This window comes from Microchirus variegatus (assembly GCF_963457635.1).
Source record: "Microchirus variegatus genome assembly, chromosome: 5".
Classification (NCBI taxonomy): domain Eukaryota; kingdom Metazoa; phylum Chordata; class Actinopteri; order Pleuronectiformes; family Soleidae; genus Microchirus; species Microchirus variegatus.
Window position 1 is genome coordinate 19520449 of NC_139806.1, and position 23174 is coordinate 19543622.

General features: G+C 40.3%; 1 protein-coding gene across 2 annotated transcripts in view; it reads left to right on the plus strand.

The window, feature by feature from the left end:
• Positions 1 to 23174, plus strand: part of agap3 (ArfGAP with GTPase domain, ankyrin repeat and PH domain 3) — a 118593-nt gene that overhangs the window by 53582 nt on the left and 41837 nt on the right. Inside the window, exons 2-9 of one of the 2 annotated variants that reach the window (XM_083890089.1) lie at positions 3688 to 3746; positions 5997 to 6084; positions 9482 to 9567; positions 12420 to 12561; positions 12990 to 13124; positions 16208 to 16335; positions 16579 to 16734; positions 21719 to 21802. In XM_083890089.1, coding sequence (XP_083746215.1) covers positions 3688 to 3746; positions 5997 to 6084; positions 9482 to 9567; positions 12420 to 12561; positions 12990 to 13124; positions 16208 to 16335; positions 16579 to 16734; positions 21719 to 21802 — 878 coding nt within the window. Of the gene's footprint in view, positions 1 to 3687; positions 3747 to 5996; positions 6085 to 9481; positions 9568 to 12419; positions 12562 to 12989; positions 13125 to 16207; positions 16336 to 16578; positions 16735 to 21718; positions 21803 to 23174 lie in introns of those variants that run through there. The other variant, XM_083890090.1, reaches the window with a different exon arrangement.

A 23174-nucleotide genomic window follows, 5' to 3' on the forward strand; every position in this document is an offset into this window, starting at 1 on the left:
AACGTCCAATTTATTTTCAGGGGAAGTAATCAATGCTTGTCAGCAGACAACACGAGGCTTTAAGAGCCTAAAGTAGGCCAGGCTATCCAGGCTGCATTAGACTGGCAATGCACAACTATTTTTACCTTGTTTTGTGCTTATTGTTTCTCTCACTTGCCTTCTTTGATAGGTACAATATAGTGATGATTTGGCACCCAGTGGAATAAATACAATACAAGCTCATACTAGATTCTTTGCTGCGTAAATTAGAGACCAGTAAACAATAAGAAGAAACTAGGGGACCGTTTTTGTTAACATGTGCGTGAAAAATGTATTCAGACATGGAATGTTGCTTGGTCGTGAGGTTGGGGAAGTAGAATTACTAATTGCCAGCTAAAATAACACTCTGTAATTTATGACGGTGGGAAAGCATGGCTGGAAAGTCAGTCAAAGTTGGAGTGGAAGTTTCGACCTCAAGGTTGTCCTCTCTCATCTCAAAAACCACTTTAAATTCACTGCACATACAAATGCATGCATGTGTGTGAATGTGCCCACACTTAAATAACCATATGCGCTAGGTTTTTGCTCACATTGCATTTTCTTTTCCTCATGAAACGGAATAAGTGGGTGGATGGGGAGGGTTGTGCTTCGCTACCTTCAGTCTGAGCGGTCATATTTATTCGAGTAGACATGAGCAGTGAAGTGAAAAACCTGACAAACAAGCTGGCAGCACAGTTTTCCCCTCACAGAAACAAAGACACTGGTGTCCTCTGTAAGCATCACACATGCTGGGGCATTCAGTGTCTGTCGGCATTCTGGGACACAGTGATGTGGCGATGCTCATATTCAAAGAGTGACGTAACGCGGCGCACATGGATTCAATTTGGGCTTACATTTACAGGCGACCAATAATGGTTGCACTGCAACGGCTCCAGTGATGGCACAAGTCATGCATAGGTCCTATATTACTATTACTAGTTAAGGCATTATTTGTGAAATGAAACACAGGCGTTCTAGAACATATTCAACAATGTCTGTGTTGGGTCCTAGATAATCTGTGTAGGGTATTTGTGAGTTTTAATGTCTTTGAAATGTGGTGCTTTTTCAGTAATTAGAGGAAAGTTGTGTTATCTGGTGATCAGCTTTTGTTTGAATGAGTCCATCTGTGAAATTCTGATACTGAGGAATATGAAACATGTGGCTGTTTTTGTTTTTGATTTGATTTGATTATTTTAATCTTGTTTTTCGGCTCATTTGTGTTCATGTCGGGTTACCACAGCAACTAAAGCTAAAGACTGGATCCTTTCGATGTGTTTTTCTAATTGTTAGTTGAACTCTTTTTTTCTTCTTTTTTTTTTTTTAAACAACCCTCCAATTATGTAGATATGAATATGAATGTCACGTTAAGTACAGAGAACACGTGGGAATAATGGGGGTGCAGACAAAAACAGGAAATCCAAGGAAATGAGGCAACAGATAAAGCTCTTGGAGATATCATCTCCAAGAGCTTTGACCTGTAGTCGGTTTCCTGCACTTAAGAACCAGATCATATTGTGTGTCTTCGTTCATGTCTTGACATGTCACACCTGCGCTGAGAGGGCTCCAGATGAGGCACGTGTTGTTTAAACACTACTCTGCACAAAGCTTGGTGAAAGGCCCCTCTGTTTGGGAATCACTCTCCTCCTCTCCTTCCTCCTCCTCTCCCTTAACAATTGAGATATCCAGAGCAACACAAAGCTCTCTGTGGATGTAGAGGTCAAAAAACAGACAACATTTTGGCTCCACTTGTACTAAGTAAAGGAGTTTTTGGCTCAGATTTGCTTATCTGTGAATCACGTCTACTTTTAACGCATATTATTTTTTGAGATAAATATTAAATGTTATTTATAGTGACAGTGGTTACGCCGGTGTGTCATTCTTCCATAGTCACATTGCCTGCGGCACAAAAAGAAAACCACTATTGCTGCAACAAAGAGGCTTACTGTAATGATGGGTCGCTGTTCGAGGATGAACACTTTAATTGTTATGGTTTGGACATCTGGGTGGTGGGGGGGGGGGGGGTTTGGTGGATCATTGCACACCTTGTTACCTGGAGACAGGGAGTCTACACTTGTGTATTAGAGATAGAATCTTCTTGGTGGAGGGTTTAAACCCAAAACAGGAAGGTGACCTTAGTTCTAATAGCTGTTATGACACAGAACCATGTACTCCATCTCTGTGGGAAACTGGCACAGCTTGCTGAGTTGTCATTTGTGTTTTTACTTCTAAGGGGTTTGCGTTGCATTCTGAAGCTAGTGCTCTTACCCAATGCCCATTTTCTCCAAATGTCAACATGCTGAATCAAGCCTGTTAATAGCTGTCCTTTCTTAAGTGGATTAACTAAAATCCTCCTCAGAAATTGCACTGTGTTGAAACCTTATATTGAGGCGGCCTGCGTAGATTGCACTTACACGGGCGTTTCACAATTCCTTCTTGGCAGTCGGGAACTTTTATAAGTCGTAAATACATAAATAAAACTGAGAAAATAAGAACTGAGCAAACTGGTGAGGGAGATGGAAAACTCTTTGTGCACTAGTCGGTGCTTTGTTTCCTTGATGTCTGAATTCAATGACGACTGACTTACAAAGAACATCCAATACTCCAAATATGACTCAAATGATCAATCAATAAAAATCAATATATGAAAATTAATGATTTTGATTATACTCACCCTAAAGATATGGCAAAAATAGGTTAAAGTTTAGCTTGTTAAAAAGTTGTGCTGTCAGTTACACGCATTATTAACAGCGTTTAACGGCATCACATTTTTTTGTATCGCAAGATATATCGCCTACCAAACTTGTTTTCCACATGCCGTTGCACCAACTAGTAACATTAGAAAAACTCCACCAACACCACACTGGATCTAGCTAGACCGGAAACAAAACAACAGGCACGCTGCACACTTGTTTGGGCTTGCTTATGCTTAAAGACGCCATATGTAAGAATGTGGCCAAAACGGTTACTACACTCAAATTCAAAATACAGAGGTCTTTTAGGTTTAATTTTCTCTGCCATTGTAGCTCAGACATAACTGGCAACCCGTGGTTACTCTGCAGCTGAGACCCTACTGACTGCAATGATTGCTAAAACATGATTTCAAAACATTTGATTTGCAGTCCGCGAAAGATTTTTTTAATGTGAATATTTTGGCTGTACTGTTGATGGTGAGTTCAGTATGTTATGACAGCACAATTAAAAAGCTATAGCTTCTTAACCATGTGACTTCTCGACTTCAGTCGGCCTGGGAAAGCAAGCCCCTGCAAACCCCTGCAAACCCCCAATCTTCTAATCCCCTTTGCAATCTCTGTGGATAACCTTGTGTGCGGGGAAATTAAAGATGATGGTAAAAGGACACAGTGAAAGGATGCTAAACATTGTGTATTAAAAAAATCAATCCTCCTGTAGGTTAACGTGCACTTACACTTGACAAGACTGTAGATGGATTTTGTCATATCTGTTTAACAGATGAACAATCCATCATGAAAACCTGTTGCACACAGCGACAGATAGCCTATAAACTGCAGCTGCAAAGACGTTTACCCATCGTCCAGTGGGAAATACTGTTGATAATGTATTGCCTGTAGCTCAGGTCAAGTGAGACACGGATGAATGGATTACTTTTCAGTGCGTCTTGACTTAACGTCTTTTCTGTCCTTCTCTTTTTAGACTCTTTCGTCAACAGTCAGGAATGGACATTGAGTCGGTCAGTGCCAGAGCTGAAAGTGGTGAGTAGCGTTTGATATTCCTCTGCTGAGTCGCCCTCACGTGTTTGATAGCATCATTGTCAGCGGGAAAGCACGTTCTGTCCATGTAATACTGGTTTTACATTTTACGGCTGGACTTTTTCCCCCTGGCTCATAGTGGGTGATTTTTAATGAAATGTGTTGGCATGGAGACGAAGGGTGGCTTGCAGCAGAACACGAGCTGAGTGACAGTTTTGGGCTTGACTAGTGACACATTCTGGGTCGGAGCCCACCTGCTAGTGAAGCACACACACAGCCCCTGCCAAATGCACAGCTTACATCCACACATGATTTGATGTCTTACACCCAAAAAGACAAGCAGCCTTAAAAATATCAACACCTCCACTCTGCCAGTCGATATTTTAAATCTGCTTTCATTGTTGGAACAGAGAAAAACTTCAATGGAAGGAAAAAGAGAGACGTCACAGCAAGTTCAAAGACTAACGTGCTTCTTTTTTTTCAAGTACTTGAAATGCATTTCCTTTTATATTTCTAAGGTGTTAATTGGAAGCCTCCACATTGGGGTTTTGGTAAGTGGACCTGGTGAGACTGATTAAGTGTTTCCAAAAAGCAATCATTCTTCTCACAAGTTTCTCAGAATTGCTCTTCAGCAACAAGGTCACACAGAACAAGAGTTAGTCTTTTGATTTTTTTTTTTTCAATGACGGTTATCAGAAGTCTGGACAAAATATGGGGGAAAAAAAACACCAAAGTATCTGTGCGACATGACTGTGAGCTGCACCCTGCTGTGGTAAAAGAGCGAAGGAAGCTTGGTTGTGGTCCAACCTTACCTTTATTTTTATCTACACTTTGCAGTATTCCTAGGTCAGAGTTAAGCAGCTACAAAGAAGAGTAGAAGTTTTCGACTTGTATAGTGCTGATAGGGCAATTTGATTTCACGACTTTATACCAGCAGGTTTACAAAGCCGGGCAGTTAAAAGCAGCAGGAACACTCGGTCTGCTGTAGGTTTAAAGTCGATTTTTGTTGACTCATAGCTTTCACAGCACACAGCCTACAACTTTTGCTAACTCTCTGCTTATTCATAGTTTATTCTGCCAGGCTGATAACCTTATGATAAACGTACATACTCCTGTAGTAGGTAGGGTTAGAAAGACACAAATGTCCCTATAATTAGAACCAGACCTGACTTTAACACCCACTAATGATCTGAAAAAGAGGGCCATGGTGGGTGGAGGAGGAGAAGGAGGAGGAGGAGGAGAGGGATGTTGTAGCCTTTGTTCTTCCCCAGACATGCTGGCATCATCAGCCCACCCTCCACCATGCATCACCCTGAAGGCACCACTGTAGTTAGGTCTGGTCTTGACTCCAGGGACAGGAAGCAGGGACTGGTTGCAGCCACATCGATGTTTGCTGAGGACTTTCCTCATTATGTTTCAACCTCACACTGCCTGCATATAGAACCAAGCCATCGCCTTTATTGTTTTGTTCCTTAACTACAAATAAAATCTATTCCTGCCCTCCTTATTCTTTCTGGAGTTTGTTTTGCCACCTTCCGGACAACATTTGTTTTCATTATCATTTCCATGTGTGGAGTACGAATCTACGTGAGAAGCACAGAGTTCCTTTTTTATTATTATTATTCTAGTAAAAGCTTATCTCTGCATGGTAATTACAGCCTGAACAAATTCTTACATAGATATTTAAAAGAAGAAAACAACACAATAATAAGATAATAAGATAATAATAATAATATAACAAACATGGTATCCCTTGATTTGGTTACTTGGAGTTTTGACCTGGATGTTTGATGATATAACTCATCAATACAATAATGATATATTCCTCAAACATTTCTTCTTTTGTTAATTTGATTACATTCCTGCATACAATATGAACAAGTCAAACTGTATGTCAGTGTTTCATTTATTTTGTCCTCGTACTGACCTTCCTTTGTGATGCGTTTGAGGCGACTTTCACAAAGATTTGATATTTGTCTGACAATTTTATTACCCTGTTCTTTGGACAATGGTTCAATTTTCAATAACGCTGTGATTCAATTTTTGTTCCTGTGGAACCCTCCATTACGACAAAAAATGGGCAGGTTGAGGGATTTAGGACACATTTCAAGGCTGTTGTCAGATGAACGCCCAGGACACCTTGTACTCTGTTTTCTTTCTACAGATTCACCATTGTGGTCCTTTATGTCTGTATAAGCTTGCGGGTTTAAACATTTACATCATAATCACATTATTTTGCTCTTGGCCTTGCAGGGCATTGTGGGAAATCTGTCCAGTGGGAAGTCGGCCTTGGTGCACCGGTACTTGACAGGCACATATGTGCAGGAGGAGTCTCCTGAAGGTAAGAGTCTGCTGGAGGGAGGTGTGGGTCAGGAAGTGATTATTGTGAACATGTCGTACACTGAAAAATGAAGACATAAGCCTCTTTCACACTGAAATTACCTGGTAAACTTGGGATTTAAAAATGAGGATGCTTTTCAAGACCATAATTAGAAAATCAAGCATGTTGGCACTGATTGCTGCACTGAATGGGTATATTGGGATATTACATGAAGCCACTGTTCTGCATTCTGCCCCGTGAGAGTATTACTAAAATTATACAAATTATATATATATAATAACAAGCCTCTGGAGCCAAGCTTTAGAATTGGTGTGTGGCTCAATGAATAGATTTTCTTATCACTTCTCCACAAACACTGCAGAGATAATGACAAAACTTAAATACTCTCAGTAAATTAGGGCTGTGAAGGTCACTGTTAAATCAATAAGCTTGAACTAAACGTCATGATTTCTCAGGGACTGTAAATGAAAAATGTTATCTCTGTCACAAACCTTTCACTGCCTTGATGTCTTGATGAAGAAAGAGCCAGAGTTTACCCTCAATATGAGGTCCCATCTCTAGAAAAACACCACTTTTCAGTTGAATTCATTGGTTACAATGTGATATATATAGTAGAACGCCCCCTTCTGGCCTGAAATGTAAGCCCTCTGTATAGAATTCCGCAAAGATGTTGGCAAACCCAGAGATGGCTGATGATCTTTGAGAGGGTTTGCAGTGTTTCATTTCTGTGTAATTATAGTGAGGATGAGACATGAAGTGCATAATTAGTTTCTGGCATTTTGCTGCACCAAAGAAGGAAAATCATCATCGCTAAATTAGTCCTTGAGAAATCAATGCTGGAAATGCTGGAAAAATGAAACATGGGTTGTTGCTGTAATCAAGTGTGGTGTTGGGTGGGGTGGGGGGGGGGGGGGACCCCGACACATCACCGTGTGTTGCTGTGATACAACATACCTGTCTCATGATTAGCAGCTGCTTAAACACTGGCTTCACGTTCAGTCAGGTCATTTACATTGTAGCTGTAGAATGTTTGCCCAGCGGAGAACGATTCAGCCATGACTGGTTTCTCAGTGTTTTGTTCCTGGGCTTTTGCTATGATATCTGAAAAAGAAAAAAAAAAAGAAAAAAGGTACCGGGGTGTGTTGCCATGGCAACACCGGATGGAGCTCTGTCGGCTTGTGGCTCTGTGTCAAGGTCTAAGCCTCTTCGTAAGCAGTGTGTGTGCCTACTGCGTGTTAACTGTGCCTACCAACTCTCTGTCTCTCTGTAGGCTTCGGGGCGATTAGTCGAGCTCTTTTCATGTGTGGTTTAACAAAACATGCAAGATATTCATCTTTCATTTTTTTTATTAAAGAAAGAGGAGAGCATGTTAGTATGCTTCGTTTATTCTCAGCACTGGTTTTCTTTCTTTCTTTTTTGACATGCTTTTAATTTGTCTCTAAATAAGGACAACCGTATCCTGTATGATTATGTAACTGAAATGGTGATTCCAAATTCCATGGTCGTACACATACTGGCTTCACATATACATGTGAAGCCAGTATAATGTATATATATATATATATGTGTGTGCTGCCAGCTTCTATACAAAATCTGCATTCTGATGAATCTGTTTTCTGTGTCATTCTCGGTGTAATGAGATCCCCCCAAACCCCACCCCATCCCCCCTTTTTTTTAAGACATGATCCGTTCCAAAGATCTGTGAGTCTTTCTTTCTCGCTTTCTCTTTCTCTCTCTCTGTTATACAACCACCATCCACCTCAACTCAAGAGCCTGTGCTAAAGGCTGGGGGAGTCCCACATTTGCCAAGCAGGCTAAAGTGGACTTAACAGGGTGGAAGTGTAGCTCATGTGGAGATGTGCTTTGCTTGCACAGACAGGAAATCTTCCTGCCTTTTCAAAATTACAGTGATGGCCGACTGTATTGTCCCCACAGCTCCTCTTTGATGTGAGATCTGTGCTTGAACAGCACCATGTACAAGTCCTCATTATCTAATCTCATGAAGGTTCTAGCTAGCCTGCATGCTTATGTAATTCCTGGGAAAGAGTAACAGGTGTACACTTATTTTTCTTGCCTTCACACCTGCTGTCAACAGTTTTTGTCCACGATCAGAATTTGTACATTATGCATTATTTGCTTTCAGCATATTTTTCTAATTCATATTATTGTTTTTTTCATTCTGAGCTCTATTCTCTAGCTCGCCGGCGTTCTAATTTCCAACCTTTTTAATCTCCAGAGAATCGAAAAACTATTCGCTTTATATGTTAAAATGTAATTTACTGTATAATTCTCACTGTGGTCTCTTGTTTATCCACAGCCAGCGTTAGCTAAAATATGTATTAGAATAGAAATGAAGAATGGGAAAGAGAAAGCCAAGGTTGCATTACACTTATCCAGTGCCAAGTGTCAGCTCCTTTAGTCCTGTCCTGGGGGCATGTGTGACCCAAGACACATCAGTTCAGAAGAGTTTCTCTGCCTCTGATTTCCATCTCCCATCGTTTCCTTTCCCTCCCGTTTAATCTCCGAGTTTAACTGCGAAGATGTTCAAACACATAAGAGACATAAGCAGACGAAGCCTGATGATAAAATGAAATAAAATATATTTGGATTTTCATGTTTTAATTCATGATTTTAAAAAGATTTGTACAGCTGCCAATTTACCTCAAAGTAGTGGATGTTGTGTTTCATTTTGTATGCTCACACATGTTTGCTGTGTCCTGTTTTGAACGTCTCTCTTCGTTTTGGCCCAGCTTCTTTTTTTTTTCTTTTTTTTTACAGCACTAGATCAGAGAACACTGTGTAGACAAAGTAAAAAAAAAACACCCATTGTATTTATTTTATCATAGGCAGGGGCAGACAAATGTAGTAATTAACTTAAAAGAAGAGATAAATGTCTGACTGACATGGGCTCTGCTTTGATTTCTTTTTAGAAATGTGACTCATTAGTTTGGTCTGAAGAATGTCCCCATACTTTGTTTATCAAGTGAAAGTTGGGTTTCTCCAGGACTTGTGTCAGTGCTGTGACAGGGCCACTGAACTGACTCCCTGAGCAGCTGTGCATTAGACATGCTAAAAGGCAATTTCTCGCCCACATAATTGGCTCCACAGAGACCTGTTTTCCTTTCGGCATATGATCACAACAGCTACACATTCAGGTCTAAATCAAGAAGCTGCATTAAAGCTCACACGCACAACACCAAACTTAGTCACGCCAAGCTGTGTTTTGATATTGAATTTAGTTGCATTTGATTCGTCGTCATTATTTTTTATGATTAATGAATGGAAAAATGTGTCTCCAGTTGTGGTTGACTTGAGAAAACCCCCTGGAACTGAGTTGTATCAAGAAAGACTCTGTGTTTGTTCTCTGTCTGACTCAACATATACGCTCTGTTTTCAGGGGGACGGTTCAAGAAAGAAATAGTCGTGGACGGACAGAGCTACCTTCTCCTGATCCGAGATGAAGGCGGGCCACCAGAATTACAGGTAACACTGTTAATTCCTTTAAACTGTCTCTCTATTGTTGCAAGATGAGTCACCCAGAGGCCGTTGGTGCAAACTCCCATGCAGACGGGGACTTGTTAAGAGACACGCCGTCATTTCACTGCAGCGCCGTCTGAGGCCGCGTGACCACACTCTGTGGCTGTTCCACCAAAAGCACTTAAAAGGGCAGCAACAGATCAATGAGCGTGCCGAGCCAAAAATCATTTTCTGTGGTCAAAGGGACAATGCGGCACATAATTGTCCTATTAGTATGTGAAAAACGGAGAGTCACCGAGCCAGTGTTTCATCCAGAGTGGGCCACTATTGATAATGTGATAAGACACTGCTTCATGGTTTGTTTTTTTTCAAAGGGGATAAATGAAGGAAGAGATTCCTGCCTTGTTTAAAGATAGAATCAGATTATTTCAGTTATTCTTTAATCATGATTTTACAGGGTTAGTTGTGTTTTCTCACCTACTTTCAACACTTCCAGGGCTTAATTATGTTTCCTAAATGTATTTATTTTTTGAAACGAGAATAGACACAGTGTTTTGATTATTTTTAAGTGGATGTAAAAATATAGCGATGTAAATTAAGAGTATAATAATGCAATATTATGTGACATGTGGAGTGGAGGCAGAAATGAGCATGAAATGGAAATACTGTAATACATTAGAAGTGTCTCAGTATTGCAATTAAAGCTGCTAAATTTAGTTTTTTTTTATATAAAAAACACTTAGTAGTGGGCAGTGTGAACGTTTGAACTCCCACGCAGAAGTGCCACTGAACTTCACTGTTCCACTCAGCGCGTCAGGATTATTTTATCTTAGTTTTTTAAAAATGTTTTTATTTTATGAATTGGCTGCTTTTGATTCAGTGTCTTTTAACATGAACACAGTGTTGTGTACAGATGTAGGAGGAAGAAAAAGCCAGACCCCATCTAGCAAAATAAGTAAGCAAAATGGAGGGTGAATTTTTAACTTTTGTGTCATGTTCAGAAACAGGATCCTAAATTAATACAGTCCTTTATCTGCTGTGCCGTGTGGAAACGAGCAATTATTTTAAAATGATACAGCACCGCGGCGATAAAACTGTGTATCCCTGGTGTGTAAATACAGTATATAACTGGCTCTTATTGCTAAGTCGCCAAAAAAATAATATAATGCAGGTTTAAACACAGGCCATTTTAGTTTGTGGAGTTATTTCCCACCACTCATGAGAGTATTCCATCATTTAACACTCTTATATTAGCAAAGAATAATGATCAACATATGAGTTACAAATATGTAACATATACAGTAAATGACTGTGGCTTTTATGTGCTAAACCTGCAGTAAACAGACAGTAAGAAGAATAGTAAAAGTATGAAGCAGCCACTCCTCGGTGATGACACGTTAGACCTGCTATTGGCTTCATTCACAAGATCCAGTGTTTCATGTCACGTGTGATCTCGGTGTTTTTAATGAGCACCCACAGGTACCTGGCTTGGCAAAGGTCACAGTCAGAATTACGCTCGCCTTCGCTTGCTCAGTGAGATCAGGGAATAGAAATGAGTTCAGCTTAGTTGTCAGCTGCCTGTATAATTAGTGGCATAATTAAAGGCCTCCATTATGTTCCCACTCACTGGAGGCTGAGCGGAGTTGTGGCTTGCAAGCCTGATTCCCCCCCATTCACTCCCTATGGGGATCGGAGGGTGAGATGTGAAGGCTCAATGAAATAGTGGGGAATACAAGGGAATAGTTATCACTTGATTGTCAGCGTTGGTACCACTCTGGGTTCTGCTTAGTCTCTTCCTTACAATGGTAGGTGATTACGATTGATTTCCTCCGCCCATGGGAAGCGTCTCCCCGCCGCTAGATCGTAAAGTATACGCAGAGTTGATGAATGTATATGACGCAGCAAATACAAGGATTCTAACATTATGATAGCAGTGGGAAATACAGAAAAATCACCAGGATGCAGCAGCGTTTGATCATTCACTGTCACCTCACCCGCTGTAAAACACTGCATCATGAGCGTTGCTACACTGCCCCCTTCTGTCCTTACATGTGAGCTTCACCTAAGAGATGGAAACATGAATCTCACCTCAGCTTTATTTATATCCAGCCTCTCGTGAAAACATTCAGCCCACAGTGTTTCAAATGGCAGGATGAAGCACAAAAACATGAAATACCACAAAATGTAGGCTTTATTCAAAAGTCTTAGACAGCCATTTGTTGTTCTAGCAGTGCTATCATGGCCATAAAGTGTCATTATTTCTCAATCGCATTAGTGGAAGACGTCCAGTTTTAAAATAATACATTTGTCAGAAAAAAAACCTATTTCTACAGGATAAAGTGTCAATTATTTGACCTATGTTTGAACAATAGCACAATTTTGGCTTTCGTAAACCTGGAACCATGATTCATTTAACTGGTAAAACCTGTGTTTGTCTGTATTTCATGTTGACAAATATCTTCTGTAAAAAAAGTTTATTCACTAGTTTATTCAATATATATAGACATGCTTGGGCTTTATTCACACATGTTGTATGATGAGTTAAACTCCAAATGCCAACATTCAGAATCTGACAGACCTAAAAACAACGAAGCTGGTGGTGCTCAAAGGCTTTCACACTTCAATTTATTCATAAAAAAAATGATTGACACGTATGGTTACACACATGTTCCAGTTTTCCTGTGTCTTCATTGTTGTGAAGTTTCAAGTTTCACATCATTTCATAAGCTTTTCACAGACACACGACCCATTCTCGTGTGTGGAGCGGTGGCAGAAACGCGTGCGAATGTCGCCCGCGTTCTAACGAGGCAGGTTTTATTTCACAGTGCGTCAACAATCCTCCTCTGCTTTGTCTTCAGTTTGCTGCCTGGGTGGATGCAGTGGTTTTTGTCTTTAGCCTGGAGGATGAGATCAGCTTCCAGACGGTCTACAATTACTTTCTGCGCCTCTCCAGCTACAGGAACACAGCTGAGGTCCCCATGGTCCTCGTTGGAACACAAGGTGTTTGCCCTTCATCTGATATATTTAGGTTTTATGAAAATATGGAATAATACTGTCTTTCAGGATGTGTTTTCTTATACAGTTTTACACTATGACTGGGATGAATCCTCTATTTTTCTCGCAAAAAAGATCTGACATTTAAGTGATCCCAATAATAAGCTGTCTTCTGTGAAACCAAAGGCTGATATTCATGACCTCGTTGTGACGTAGAGCTATTAGAGTATTTGAAATACTCCTTCTGAATACTGAATATTGACATACTCAACCTGGAGACTGACAACTTAATCTACAACTTAGAATAACCCTGACTGAAAAATGATGGTTTGTGATTGAATGTGCAGCCACAACACATTGTGGGACTTTTGGTTGACACACACAAAAAACAATTTCCTCCAAGTTAAAGGTCATTTCTCACCCCGTTCTCTTAGATGCAATCAGTGCTGCCAACCCCAGAGTGATCGACGACTCACGGGCCAGAAAGTTGTCAAATGACCTGAAGCGCTGCACGTACTACGAGACCTGCTCCACCTACGGCCTGAATGTGGAGAGAGTCTTCCAGGATGGTGAGGCAGATGTTTAATGAGGTGGACGGGCATTAGATGGGGAAACAAAAAAGTGTGGCTTGTACACGATGATGGTATAGTTTAGTGTAAAGTGAACTTTGTTTATTTATCCTCAGGAGTTAGCGGTCCTGCACCATGATAAAACAATTAGGCTGCATTTACACTGATGACCATGTCTCATGTTGCTTATATCTGATATCTGATTTTTTTTGTGATGACTTGCTTACATTGTCTTTTGAAAGTATCTGAAATCCTGAAATCCTGAAATTGGTTAGTTGGCTGAAATGAAAGTCAAAGAAATGTTGAAATCCCTGCCTTGAGGCTTAAAAGGCTTAAAAGGCATGAAACCTTGGCATGAGTCCATTAGCTTGTTGCTAAAAAAAAAACTGGCCAAAAACAAAACTTTGAATATGTGATTTTGATTATTCTGTGACATTTACAGACAAAATGAAACCAGTTTATTTCAGCTTATCACCTTATTGCCAGGCTGTACTCGCTGTAAAACCAATAGCTGCATTTATCGACTATAATCTAAATGATTCTTGCTGACCAGTGGACAACCACTAAACCAGTCACATTTCTGATTGTTTGGAAAGGCCACAGGATTTCACGACCAAATCCACAGCTTCTAGTACATGGATGTCTTCCCATTTAAAGAAAAGTGATTGTAAATGCATGTTAAAGAGTGATATAATTGATCAGCTATGACCTCTGAGGATTAGACGATTAGATCAATACCACCTTGAAACACCATTGTTTTTGTGTTCGTGCAATTAATTTATCTTTCTTTTAATGCCAGACTAATTACTAAGTAAGTACTTCATGCCATTTATGAAATCTGCTCATAAACGCTTGGCTCAAATTGAGCAGTGTACATATGCAGTAATTCTCTCTATTCTGCAAGGCTCAGCCGTTGTGATTGTCAGTGAACAGCAGTGGGACATTAACACACTCACTTCAATTAATGACACAGGGCTCATATTTTAAATTCAATTTAATGTAATTGGCAAACGGCCCCAAGTAGTTACAGATGCTGAAATCACGATGTAAGATTTCATATAAATGTGGCGCTCGAAGCGAGAGACCAGTTTGTGTAGCGTTGCCTTTAATTAGCGAAATATGCTTTTAATGTCTCTGAAAATTAAGATTTTCCCGGATCCATAACCAAAGTGATGTGAATTTCATTTGAAAACTTGACTGCTTTTAACTTTGGCACATTATCCCAGAGGCTGCAACTCCTTTGAAAGCCTGTCAACCTTTCACAAAACATCTGAATATGCAACGCAATGTTCGCTTTGCATGTCATTGACTGTTGATGCACAGGCAGGCATGTTGTCTTCCCGCCCTGTCTTAATTGCTTCCTGAAGCCCAATTTGAAATAATTAGAAGAGATGGAGTGCTGGCTGACTGGTAGGAGTTGCTGTGCATCGTGCGCTTCCTCCTCCGTATTTTTGCCGCGCTACAGCAGGCAGCGCACGATGGTCCCAGCTGTCAGCACAACTTCAAATCATCTCTCTTTTTCCTGCTAATTCACGTCACGCTCCCGCGAACATCACCTCCCTCCCAGTCCCTCACTCGAGTGTGCCGTGAATTAAATGAGTTGCACCAACTGCGTGGCAAATCAGGATGTTCCGATGGCAACAATAGTCTCATTTGGTTAACATCACGGTGTAGAGTTCAGTGAGAGACAGGAAAAAATTGCAGCTACCATTTTGTGTGATTACTTCTCTTGGAAATAGAGGTACCTTTTTGTCCCCGGGAGACGCGTATGAGCCATTTAGCATTATGTTGCTTACTACCTGACTGGAAAACAAATGACTCGAGGGCTTCAGGTAATGTGCTCATGTGGCTCTGTGTCTGACTGGAATTAGCTTTGCTTACTTTGGGGAAACAGAAAGTAGTTTTCAGTGTTTGTGTTGTAGAGCACTCGAGACATGACCAGCATCTCTAAACACTGTTTATACCAGTGCAAACATACAGTAGTGTCCCTGCACTGACCTTTTTGTCAATACAGGGACACTAAGGGATTTGTGCCATTGCTTTGTTGACAATATACTAAAGTAGATTAAATTATATTATAATATCTCTCCTTAAAATCTAGAGTACACATTAGGCAGATGTATCCAAAGATAAAGGCACTGATGATCAGTTTCCTTTTCTTCTCCCATAAGATAAGATTTGGTCTTTTAATGATTGTACTTACTTACTCATGGTAATTGTTAAAGCCAGAGTGTGAGACCTTTAAATATAACAACCAATGGTCAAACCATTATCAAATGAGTTTACTGATTCCGATTTAGCCTATTAGCTGCTCATGACTCCCTCTGTGTTTCTTAGTATAGCGGTGTTTTTTTTACCTCGTGTTGCCTGGCGACATTCCCGAGCTGCACATACAAAGTGATTGTTGTTGGTTTTTTGTCAAGATAGAGGCAATAGTTACACTGTGCTAATAAAGTCAGAAGCCTGCAAACGGGTAAAAAAAACAAACAACGGTCGTTCAACCGTTCTCGTCTCCGTCCACTCCTGCACTGCTGCTGTATACTCACAAACGCTCCCTCAGTCCAGTCACGTCTGATGGGCTTACATGTCAGAGTCAGTTTTCAGATGAAAGACACAGCATATAGATAATGTTACATCGCTTCCGTTTATGAAGAGCAAACAGTGGCAGAATAATAAAATCAACAACAACAAAAAACACTGAAAACCCAGCTTTAACTGCACCTTGTGTTCACATCTTTAGTGTTTTACATGTGAATTATTTGAACTTAAATTGTCAAACTCAACACTATTTGGATGTTTTCATATTTCTGATTAAATGAAAACAAGTCAAAGGTCCAACAAGAATATTTTTGGTTAAATGTGTTATCCATTCAGAAATATAGCTCTTTTTATTCTCAAATCAGTCAGAATTTTCCTTTCTTGCCACAAGCCCTGAAATATAGTCTGTTACTGTTGTAAGGGAGAGCTGTTACCAGTTCTCTACAGAAACAGTCAAAGTGCCTCATCTTTATGTTCTCGTCTCTTGAAGAAAAGAAAAGAAAAAAACTTTAACAAACTATTAACTGCCACTCTCTCTCCTCCAGTTGCCCAGAAGGTCGTGGCCATGAGGAAAAAGCAGCAGCTCTCTATTGGACCATGCAAATCTCTCCCTAACTCTCCCAGCCATTCATCTGTCCCTGCTGCATCTATTCCTTCTGTTCACATTAACCAGGTAATAAAAACATTTTCATAGACAGCAGCACTCTGTTTTACTGACTGATCATGAAGGGTACAAATCCACAGGACATAAACGTCCACTGTTATGTGATATTGTTATATCTGTCCTAAATTAACCTGCGTGTTTGTTGTTTTTTTACTCTCCACTTCTGATTTCCTCTCCATATTTTCCCCTCTCGCTTCCATTCTCCCTTCTTCCTGTGTCTGTTTGGTCCTCTTAATCTCTCCAACTCCCCAGGCGGCCAACGGTGGGGGTGCATTCAGTGACTACTCCTCCTCCGTTCCCTCCACCCCCAGCATAAGTCAGCGGGAGATGCGCATTGAGACCATAGCTGCCTCCAACACACCCACGCCCATCCGCAAGCAGTCAAAGCGCCGTTCCAACATTTTCACAGTAAGTATGCGACAGCTGATGCAAAGCAACACCCACTCACACTACTAGGAGGCTCATTGCCAAGCACACTTTGTCCACCAGAGGGAGACAGCAGGTAGCTCAAAATGCTTCAAAGCCACCTCTCCTGCCTCCGATAGCAGGTAATGAAAGCGTCTTGTTCACACGGCACTACGGGCAAAGGAGAAAAATCAACAAATTATCTTAGTTCCCCTAAAAGAAATATCAAAGAAAACACTGTGGAAAAAAAAACATCTCAACTCTTTTTACTTCATTTCTTTTTCTAATTGGATGTAGTAAGTGCACATGGATTAAGTTTTCCATCTCACCCGTATCAACCTGGGTCTTAAGGTTTGACTTCCCTCCCAACACTGCTCTCTTTTTCTTTCTTTTTTCTTTTCTGTGCAGTGATGTCCTTCCCACTTGGGGAGAGATGGCAGCAACAAACTGCGCACTATTGCTCTTCTGCCTAAGATAAACTTAAAAGTCCAATCTCTGGCCTGTTTACACTGTTTATACGGCACGTGAGCCACTTTTAACTGCGTAAGCTTAAACGGAGAAACACTCCATCTGCCCACTAAACTGACACCGAGTCTAAAGAACTCCCCCAATTCTGAAATCGGCCACCGAGATTCACTACCACACCAGTAACCCGACCCCCTGTCTGACTGCTCTATACCCCCCTGTCCTGTTGTACTTTCCCTTTGCTCTAACCAAAAACATATGTGTGCACTAACTCAAATTTCCTTAGCTGTCCTAAGCTTGTCTTTTTACTTGTAGCCCCTGCCCTCTTCCTCTACCCAGTCTGCATCCCTCTTTTCTTCCTTTCTCTTCACTCCTACACCAGCCTCCCGACTCTCCTAATCTCACATAGCCAGACCTCGGTCTCTTCATGCTCTCTGAAGTGGTTGAAAATCCGACCGTGAATGTGATCGAACCAATTAAGTCATTCTTTGACAACACACACAAACACACAAAAAAGACTTAATGCATTTTTCAACCCACAACTCAACTCCGTTTTTTCCAAAATGTATTCCTCAGTTTTTTGTTTTTTTTTTACTTTCATGAGACAGAGTTCAAGCTACATGAGATTCCCTCTTTCCTAGCTCCTCACTGATACTCCTCACATCCTTTCCCTTCCTTCTCCTCCTCGCCTATTTCCTGCTGCGATCTGACCCCATCCTCTACCTCCCGCCTTCTTCTCTCGCCCCACCTCCTTCTAACTAACTCCCTCTGTAACCTCTCTATCCATTCCTTCCCATCCTCTGTGTCTCTTACCGCCTCCTTCACCCTGTTACCCCAGCTGCTGTGGGAGCTGCAGACTTTGTGGCCTCTGAGCAGTACAGGCTGTGTGCTAGTTCCCCTTGTTGTCTCCCTTCCCCCCCGCTAGGTAGTGACTAACCATGTCCACCAGAGAAATGAGCCTCTCCCCGTCCGCATCATGGAGATGCCGAAGCACGCCACCTACCCAGTGTGGGTGCCGGAATGGCAAGCCGAACGGGAGTTTCAGCTCATGACCTTCTGAGGAGCGACGAGACCTGGGTGGGAGGAGGGGAGGGTGAGGGAGGAGGAGGAGGAGGATGATGGAGGAGGAGGAGGAGGGGATGGAGAATTAACAGGGTGATGTCGACATGTCCTCAGTGACACTTGAAGAGTGCGATGGGCTAAGGAGAGGAAGACTTACAATGCCAACGTTTTTTTTTGCCATTTTACAAAACAACAGAAAAAAAGAGAGAAAATACTCCATCAACACAAGAATGTCAAGGATCTCCCTTTCATAGTGTTGTCCCTTCTAAAAAAAACACACAAAAAAACAAAACTGACCTCTGTGTTAAAAAAGTTCCTCTAAAGGTCCTGCTGACAGCTTGCCAGTTGCCATTCATATTTTCTAGCCTCACTCCTGTAAAAAAAAGAAAAGTTCAGTCTGTTCATTTTTGGGAGTTTTAAGATAAGAGCTCAGTGGAAGAAAATATGCCTTAATGTCGCCAGGGAGATGAGTTTTGTTGAACAGCAGCAGACTCACACCTCAGTCAACACACGCAAGATTGCTGCGAGACTTATACACTGTCATGGCACTGGCATTGGGACTCTTGAAGTTAACAATATGCTTGCAATGTGCAGTTAATGGCGTTAATTCAGTGTTGGAGAGTAAAAATGAAGATCTTTTTGGCCCAAATTTAACATGACGACAAAAGCAACACAAAAGCCCCTCACAATAGATCAATAATAGAAAATGAGTTTGGCTGTTTTTTTAAAGTATGTTATTTAAACTCAAAGCTTTACTACACAAAATCTTATCGCTCTTGTCTTTTCACCGCCATCATAAATCTATCTTGCCCATCAATCACATCCAGTCAGTTTTTTACCATATCTGTCTGCGGCCACTAGGTGTCAGCACAGTACATGTTATTCTTTCCTAGTGCTTCCATGGTCAAAAACTCTGAACAATCTTGTTTTGTAATGTCAGTGGTTTGTTTCCCTGACGTCTACAGACTTGTCTGTCCCTTTTTTGTGTCGAGAAGCACACTGTTTGAGAATCGAAGAGTAATTATGGCATTTTTTATACTTCAATTACATCCCACCCGTTCATTTATATTCATAATCCATCCATTTATATTAATGTCCGTTGTTCCGTTTATCGCCATTTCATATATTTAGTGCATTGAATTGTTGCTGGATCTCAGCATATGAAACAAAAAAAAATAAAATAAAATAAAATAAAAAATAACCATTTGACACTGTTTTTCAATATTTGCAGATTTGTGCTTCTGTTTCCAACCTTTCTTCAACAAAAAGGGCTTTCCAACTCCTTCCGAATTAGAAGAGCATGATGGTTTAAAACAAAAGAGTCCCCCTGCTTTGCCAATCCTGATAGAGCAGAGTTTATTGGTTGAGGACTTAAAGGTTGTCACTGCTTTAGCCTTGCTGCTTTCTTGCATTTAGGGTAATGCATAATAGCGCTCGCACTTTGTGGAATGCGTAGGACTTTTGCGTCTGACGCAGGCTCGAGTCGAGCCCAATGCGAGCGCGTGAACTTGCTCAAAGTAGACCGTCATTTATCAGGACGTGAGACAGACTTTAGGGACTCTTCTGGAAACGCCCCGTCCATCCCCACCCCACCCCCCTCTCTCTCCCCCAACCCCCCCACTCTCATTCAGACATCCCACACAAAAACACGCTGTGCAGTCAAGTCACTCTTGGAACTGTTATCCAGCCGCCCAAAGGACACAACCTTTCCTTACATGACATCAAACTGCCTTTTGCCATAAATAAGGACTCAAGGACTAGAGGTGCCAAGTTGTTCTTTTGTTCTTCCTTTTAGATTTCCCTACATTTCTTTGGTCTGTTCTTTTTTTCAAAAAAAAAACAAAAAAAAAACTTTATGATTCATTCCTGCTTTTCAGAGAATATTTGAATGGAAATATGTGGTATAAATGTGTTAAACATAGAGGTATTTTAGATCCAGAGAGTTATTAGGGGGTAATTTTATGAAGGCCTTCATAAAAAATCTGGGTAGAGTGTGTCAGGGTGTTAAATATGACAGAGATAATATATGGAAAGTTGCCATCAAATGAAAATGGGTTGCACCGACTTGTATGAATGTAGTTAAACTTAACCTTTGATTTGATTTATTTAAATTACTTAATTTATTTGCACATTTATTTATTTTTGCTTTGTGTTTTATTTAGTTTTTGGGGACAGAGATTATGAACTCTTGCATAATCGCTTTTCTATCATGAAGGGATTGACGGAAAAAAAAAAATATAGACTGCTGTATATCTTGTATTGTATTTTATTTACGATGGTACTCTATACAAAGTACATGCATATAAGGAATATATGAAATAATGCCTTTATTGTCCATCCTATATTTTGTGGGAACTGCGATGTTTGGGTCAATCTGTTGAATATTTTGAAGTGAACCTGTGACTTGCTTTGTATGGTGTCTGTATAGAAGCTAAACAAGTCATCATTAAAAAGAAAAATAAAATGTTGGAAAAAAATATAAATGCCAGAGTTGGTTTACTTGAACTCAGAGTCTACCTCTTTTCCATTGGTGAGTGGACATTTCTCATGTTCTGAGTGAGACCATACACACTCATGTCTGTCCCTGCCTGTTCCTCATCTCTTTATTTGTGTCGGGGTGGGAACGTTTTTTTTTTTTTTTTTTAACATGATTTGTTTCTATGCAAGGTCTAATTTACTACCTAACCACTTGTTTTTTTCCCCACAGGCCTAATCAAAACTGAAAATGTTACTGCATTTATTTATGTTTTTTGAATTCTGTAAGGTGACACTGTTTTATCCCTGCATTAACCGTTAATGTCCCACCAGGTTTTACAGGTCAGGAGTCAGAGGAAGCTTCATGTACTGAAGTTGCTCTCAAAAATAACACGTTTTCCTTTCTCTCCCTTGAAACTGTGATAAACTGTGACTTATGTACCGAGCTGCACGAGCCAGTTGTGCCAGTGCAGCTTTGCTAAAGGCACAGCTGAAGCTCCACTGCTTATAGCAGCAGTTGGTCTGCAGGTCTCAGAGGGAAGGATCTCCCCCCTCCTCCTCCTTCAAAGGGTTTCAGGGCTGAGTCATGACTCAATGTGTGGTCGTCCTTGGTCTCCTCTGTGTTGAGATGTGTCTAGTGTGGTCTTGGTTTGGTTTTTTTTCGTTTTTCTTTTTTGAACTTGCACGTCAATGTTACTGCTGTTTGTTCCGCTGGTCTGCTTGTCTGTTTCATTTCGAGCTTCTTTTGAGACTTTTTATTTGCAACGTCGAGTTTCTCCACAAATGCTCCAAAACACACACACCTCACTCCACTGACCCCCACTCTTTTTTCCCTCTCCTACACACACGCACACAGACACACACATCCCAGCATACTGTCCACAACTACACCCAAAAACTCCCCTCACTACCCCCCGAACTCCCACTCTGCCTTATCGTCTGTGCGTCGCTTGAGTTGCTGATTGACTTTCTTGTTTTCTTGCAGTCACGGAAAGCCAGTGAACAAGCAAAGAGCGTTGAGAGTAAAACAGACAGCATAGGCAGTGGAAGGGCCATACCTATCAAACAGGTGAGCACTTTTAACACTCCTCTTTGTGCCCAAACATGTTCTCTTCTCGTGTGTTTGCCTCTCATATGCTGAGCTTTGAAGATTTTAATCACACAAAACAATGTGGATTATTTGGTATATCAGTGTACAGTACGTTGTTGTCACCACTAGATGGAGACATAATACAAGGTAACATAATCGTACCATGCCAAGTGCAAGTGGCGCTCAAGAGAGTGTAAGGATAGGGATTTAGCAAATCAGTTCTGAAAAAAGAAAGAAATATCCCAACACTGCACCTTTTATGAAGTCAAATGTACATAGTTTTATATTATTATTTTATACTAATGGAAGAATAATCGGAAATATTAAATATAGATAACTTGTCTTTCTCAGATAATTTAGGCCTATCTCAGATTTTTAGTTATCCTGTTAATCCATTAATTTGAACTCATTCATTTAGAAGATTATTCCAACTGTGTCATCAATTTCAATAATAAAATTATATTTGACATCCTGTATTATTATAATAATACTTTTAATATTGAAAAAAACATTTGAAGTGTGAATACTAATGTTATTGTTGTTCATAATTGTGTGTGGGTGATATTTCCCCATAAATGTTCATTCATGCTCATCAGTACCATCACCTGAGATAATTGTTAATTTGGCATAAATTTAATTTGATGTCCCAGTAAGCATGGTTTTCTTTTCTAGTCTGGCTGTTTTTAAATGTGATTTTACATTATGTTACTTACATTAATAATCAAAGATGTATTGGTATAACATTCTATGCTTTTTTTTCTTTCCATTTATTATTTTTATTCTTAAATTATTATCTCCATTTTATTTCTTTATATATATATACATATACCAGATAGGTGAATACTAAATGACACATTTGAGTAAGGGTACAGTAGTTTCTACTATGTAACTGTCACATTGATTAGTAATCACTCATGATTGTGTGAGGGCTTTTGAAGAAGGGTCAGCACCCTTACATTATCCTCTTTACCTACAAATGATAGAAGATAAAACATTCAGCCAGACCTTTTCCCCTGTTTGGAAGAAAATTGCTTTGGTCCAGCTGAAATAATGGCAGGGGAATTTTTCCAAGCCCACTCACTCAATCACAAAATCTAAGCTATAGGAAAACCACGGTGAAACAGATACAGTATCCATGGCCTGGAAAGAGTAGATGTTCATATCATAAATACAATTTTATTTATATTTAGTTTGTAAAATAAAAAATATATATATATATATATTTGTTCTTATCTTTCAAAAGAAATTATACTTTCAGCATTTTATTTCTGCGCTACCCCAAGAAAAAAGGCACTAAAAATCACAATAAAAAAGTTTTAGTTTGCCAAACATGGCATTTCTATTTGATCTC